General features: G+C 38.8%; 1 protein-coding gene across 1 annotated transcript in view; it reads left to right on the top strand.

Moving 5' to 3' along the window:
- Nucleotides 1-1,010: 1,010 nt before the first annotated feature.
- Nucleotides 1,011-6,000, top strand: part of ror2 (receptor tyrosine kinase-like orphan receptor 2) — a 51,643-nt gene continuing 46,653 nt past the window's right edge. Inside the window, exon 1 of the mRNA XM_070989794.1 lies at nucleotides 1,011-1,507. Within this exon, the coding sequence (XP_070845895.1) occupies nucleotides 1,444-1,507 (64 nt within the window). The 5' untranslated portion in view covers nucleotides 1,011-1,443. The remainder of the gene's footprint in view (nucleotides 1,508-6,000) is intronic.

Raw genomic sequence — 6,000 nt, 5'->3', positions numbered from 1 at the left:
TGGAAAATTATATTGATATTTTGGAATAACATTTGTATTTTCAAGTTTGCATCATCATTTTAATATAGTCACCCATGGGCTTTCATAAGTGAGGAAAGTAATGTGTATACTTGAGTAAGTGATAGAAGTCAAATCTCTTGACGATCTTTTCCTTAACTTAACTTAACTTAACTTAACTTAACTTAACTTAACTTAACTTAGACAGTTTCGGAACTATGTTTACTATTGTTCTCAGCTAGCTTTATTTTGAAAATCTAACCGGATATTGCGTATTTACCATCGCTCACATCAAAAATGAACCTGAGGTGTCGCCAGTCGACAATGTTAAGGGGTGGGTAACAACCCAAGGCATAGTGCTTCTTTTTAACAACTGTAGAAATATCGTTTGTTTACCTGTGGAATGTTTTGTTTGTTTGTTTTTTAGTAACTTCCAGTTATTTGTTGCTCTTGTCCCAACTTGTTTGAAATGTGTTGCTGGCATCAATTTTCGCATTCTGTTTTATTTGTTTTACACTGCACCACTACTTTTTTGAAATCGTAGTTGGAAATGCTGGATAACAACATACATTTTCTAAGTTACAAAGGATAGTGACTAGTTGCAGCCAGCAGGGCTAGCTATATGAATTACAATTAAAAACGGAAAAAAGAACACATGGTAGCAACTGTTTTTTTTTTCCCCCTTTTAGACTATTTATATTTGACTGCATTGAGACCAGATAAATTAGGGATTCCCTATCTCTCCACCAGATTCTTAGTGGCAATGTGAAGGCTTTGAAATACCATTTACGTTCTTTGATGTTTTAGAAGTTAAATTAAGAGGAAAGCAACGTTTGACTAAATTATATAGACGTAATGCTGGTGTTTGGGAATATTCTCTGGGGTTTTCGGAGGTCTAAAGAGTGGAACAACTCTGGTCTGATGGGGTTAAAACATCCAGAGGTGTATAAATTAACGTCGAGCTTAAAGATTCAGTCTTGGCCGTTTGTTGTAGGCTAGTGTTGCCGAGGTCGGCTGTTGATCTACATTCGTTCTGTCTCTCGATGGGGTCCTCTACAAAAACGCAACCGCACTTCTGTTTGTGCGTATAAGTATGCGCGTGCGTCCTCAGTTTTCTGAGCTCGCCTGTTTTTAGCCCAACGACAGAAGCTACTTTGAGACCAGCAGCCCCAAAGCAACCGCGCAGCTCTCGTGGTCTCTGCCGGACTGTAGACTGGATGAACGCGGTATTGTTTCACTCTCAGCCAGCATCTGTCTCGCACCTTCATGTCTGACTCCTCCGCGACCTGGAAAGTACGCGTTCTCTCCGGGCTCTGCCACAGATAAGGAAAACAAGAAGGTTTGAAACCCCTGCTGAAGAACGTTAGCTCCTGAAACTGGATGAATCTACCTGAAGTCTTATTTTTGACATTGTCGTGTACACCTTTGTGAGTGAAAACTGACGCTATGGTCACCTTCCTGAGGGTTTTGTTCTGGATGCTTTTCTTGTGTCCAAATCTGAGGTGTGACGGTAAGTCTCTTCCATACTGGCGTTACAGTCTTCTAAATGACAGAATTCCACATGAAACATTAAAGTGATTAACTGCGCAGCATGTAGCCCAGTCAACAAGCAGAAAACAGTTTGTGATCAAGTTACTGCAAATTTTGCATCACCTTCCTATTTATCTCTGAAACTTTACACCTTTTGGCATTCCTCCGTTCTCGTCATGCGTTGAGATGGTTTTACACAATAGATGAAGCTCTTTCTCGTGGCATTTTTTGTTGCAGTTACAGTAAAAACTTTACAGAGTTGTATCAGATCCATTACCCTGAGTAGAGCTCGAGATTTCATATCTTATCTGCAGAAAAACGCTCACAGTTGCTTTTTACAAAAACATGGCATCCCTTGCAGTCGCTTAAGATCTTAATCGTGTGCGTCACACATTTTTAAATAAGGCAACCCCCTTGATAAAGTGTTAACATTTTTGAGCATTTATTGAAGAATAGACGGTTGAATTTTGTAGTTTATCGTCATGTGAGCCCCTTAAAAGTATATGTTTCACCCTAATGATGAAAATGTTCTGATGTTGTGAAGGGGAACGCTCTGTGTATTTGTGTGTGTGTGTGTGTGTGTGTGTGTGTGTTGGAAGGTGGGCTCTCCCCAAGTTTCTGTGATCACTTAAACTCTTTGTCCTCGTTCAGCATGTTGAAATGTGTTCCTTGAAGCTTCTAGTCTTCAGAAAAAGTTGTGTCAGACTCAATGGCCACTATGTGGTTGTCATGTTAATTGATTGTATAGCTCGAAGTGTCTTGCCTCTTTGTCAGTCATGTTAAATCATTTACTTGCCCTGCGGGGGATGAGAGCAATGGAGATTGCCTGTTTTCAGTTCCTAGACCTTCCATTTTGTATGAAGTGAAAGGACCATGGGATGCAATATTAACTACACATGCCGGCATCCTGATTTCTTTCACTTGTTAAATATTTGAATCACAAACGTAGCCTAGAGATCTTTGTATGTGAATTCATCGCACGTGAAATGCTATTTCACGTGTGATAAACAGTGATGTGACACATATATGTCATATATATGAGTTTTTGTTTTAATATATGTGGTTCCACATTTCACGTAGGAAATATTTGAAACTGAGATGAACATATGTCATGAATGAATTGTGAATACGTATGCCACAAATTTTCATATGTGTTGCACTTTGTTTCACATTTGATAAATTCACATCCTTTTTTTCCTAGAACGCAATACTTGCAAAATCATAAATGCAATAATCAAAGTAATGAACTATATTCCACTGTTATCCATTATATACCCACACGCAAAGTAAAAAACACAATAATTTAGTTTGTTTAATATTGCCCACTTGATTTTACAGTACTGCAAACAATGTCTTACTGCATACCATGTGAGCATTAGTGTTAAAACATGCTTTTCCTGCCTTTAAGACAGCCATGGTTTCCATTTGTTGAACTATAAAAATCAACTTGTAATACCTTGAAACATAATGTCATCTATAGCAGCAAACATGTTGTCTGCTTTCATTGTTTTAAGTCTCTGCAGTTAGTTTTCATAGTTTAGTGAAATGGTTGGAAACTAATGGCTGCCTGAAGGTGAAAAATTACCTCACAAAAAATCCAAAGGCTTTGACACATCAAGATGACATCATCAATAACCACATGCATGTATGAGCTGTGACTGTGTGAGTGGAAACAACTACTGAGTGGTTTGTGTTCCAATACAAAGAACATATCTGATTTAATTAACTTAATTAGTTGTCATGTGCAAGGAATATAATTGAGAATGTGTCTTTCATCTTTTGCTTTGCACTGGTTGTCATCCTAGCTTGTGAAAACAAGAGGAGGTGAAAAATAGAGAAATAAGTAGGTCACAGATTTCCAAGGATACTACTTATCGACTCAACATGCCAGTGGAGTGCTCAGCATTTGAACTATATTAAATCTGTGAGAGAGATTTTGATAAGTAAAAAAACTGAAATGATGTGAGTGCATTTAATTGAGGAAGAACCAGAAACAACTGAAAGCTTAAGGAGCAGCTGTGAGGTGAGGTGGAAGCTTGTTTTTAATGAGTACTCACACAGACATGACTCATGGTGTTGGGGTTAGGGTAGAAAGGCAGTTGCTGCTGGTGGAAATGGGGCCAGAGTGCCTTCCTTTGCTGTGGTGGGAGTTTTTAAAGAGTGCTCCATCATCCCTGTGGTCACATTTAACGAAAGCCTGCTGGAGATCCATAAGCATAAGTGGCCATATAAGAACTCTACCTAAATATGAATCTCTAGAACTTGCAAATTTTTGATTTCAGATACTAAGTGTTACAGACACAATTCTGCTACGAACATATAGTTTGATACAAAGTCCCGTTCATAAACCTACATGTCTTTGTCTTACAGACTACCCAATACAACAAAGTGCAACACCATGAAGGGACAGATTGAAAGTGTGCACCAATCCCCATTTGAATGATTACCTTCTCTGGAGTGACTTTTCATAATGCTTTCTAATGCACCTTTTCAGAACGCTTCAACTTAATGTGTTCAGACATACGTAGAAGCAAGTTTGTTTCAATCTTACCCTCTTCAGTGATAGATAGTGCTTTCCAGTAGGGATGGTTGACAGTGTGCAGAAGCTTTGGTCCAGAGATACATTTAGTCTACCTTAAAACAAAACTGGAAATGTGAAGAAACTGTTTTCGCAATTCCTGTATTTTTTACGAGGTTATGTTTCCCATATATTCCTTTTTTGTTGAAGTTAGACTATGATTTGTAACAACCTTGGTTTTATTTTGGTTGCTCCTTGATTTTATTGGTTATTGTACTCAACAAAGTTAGTAGCGATTCAGACCATAAACAGCACTGTTAAAGCAATATATGGGACTGTGTTGGTGTTGGTGGAGGTGTGTTTCCACCAAGCAGTCTGGTTCAGTTCAGTTAATTACATATTTACATGGTTATTTTCACATTTCCATTGTCAAAAGTTGTGGGTGTAAAAGACCCTTTTCATTCAATCCCACTTTTTCCTTACTCCTCTGTTAAGGTATCTAGATTAGATTAGATTCAACTTTGTCAACACAGAGACAGCAAAATGTAGTTTTAGAAGAAGAAGAAACATACTTTATTAATCACTTCACACTTCGCTGTGAAATTCTTTTTCTCCGCATTTATCCCATCCTCGGTCTGTCGATCTTCTGCGGCAGACCAGGAGCGGTGGGCTGCCAGCCAACGCCAGCGCCCAGGGACCAGTATTTCTTCGTCACCATTGGTCAGGTGGTGATCTTCTTGCATGTTTTTAATGGGGGTTATTAAGGAGGAAACCTCGGGTGAACACAGGGAGAACATGCAAACTCCACACACTCCTCGAGCAGCAGGCACCGAAGGCATGGTCGAGGACACACCACCAGTGCCCATAGCGGGATTCGAACCGGGACCTTCTAGCTGTGAGGCGACAGTGTTACCACTTGTGCCACTGTGCTACCCATTTAGCCAGCATTTAACCAGAAGTGCAATTAGTCAGATATCCAAAAAAATATATACATACATGTAAATAGTGCAAGTGGCATGAGATATAAACAGTATATATATATTATAAGCAGTATGAACAGTACGAGGTACTGTTGCAGGAAGTGCAAGTGATTTCTGTTGAACCATAAAAAAAACATGTGCAACATGGTCTGTAAACAAGTGACATGTGCAACATGGTATGTAAATAGACAACATGTGCAACCTGTAGTAAGTGGCAGTGCAGTAAAAGTGAAAAAGTGAATGGGGTATATATAAAATATAAAGTGATGTGTGCAATATGGCATGGGCTGAGTTCAAATGTTCATCTTGTTGTAGTCTCTAGAGAGAGAGAGAGAGAGAGAGAGAGCAGATCTACTAAAAAGAAGTCCAGAGTCCTTACCCCCAGAACTTCCAAACAAAGTACCAGAAGTAGTAGCCATGGCCAGTTACAAAGGCCTTCATTCCTACATTATTTCTCAATTGAGCAAGGAACACTTTTTTCCATTTTGTCTATATGATGGGTGCTGACATTAATTGATTCAATTATTTAATGATTCAAATTCAAATTCACAATTTTTTACTATATTTTCCTATGCTTGGCAGGCTGGATCATAGTTTCGTTTCAATTCAATTCAATTCAATTCAATTCAATTCAATTCAATTCAATTCAATTCAATTCAATTCAATTCAATTCAATTCAATTCAATTCCCTCATGAGCAAGCACTTGGTCACAGTGGTGAGGAAAAACTCCAGGCCCAGTTTTGTTGCCCATCAGATAATTTGGAATTTCTACTGGCCCATTTACATATTGTCCACAATGTAGTGCACTGTAGTCCCTTGCAACATTGTGTACTCTAAACCAATATGGCCCCCTGCAAAAAATGCAACAGTGTCATAAAAAAGCAGAAAGTATAAAGCAGAGTAGTAGCAGAGCCCTGCATGTGACGCTACGGTGGTTACTCATGAAAAAAAATGGTGTCCTGACCAGGCATCAA

The sequence above is a fragment of the Chaetodon trifascialis genome, chromosome 20 (genome assembly GCF_039877785.1).
Source record: "Chaetodon trifascialis isolate fChaTrf1 chromosome 20, fChaTrf1.hap1, whole genome shotgun sequence".
In the NCBI taxonomy this organism is placed as follows: domain Eukaryota; kingdom Metazoa; phylum Chordata; class Actinopteri; order Chaetodontiformes; family Chaetodontidae; genus Chaetodon; species Chaetodon trifascialis.
Note: the sequence above shows the minus strand (reverse complement) of the source record. Positions and strands in the feature narration are given on the sequence as shown.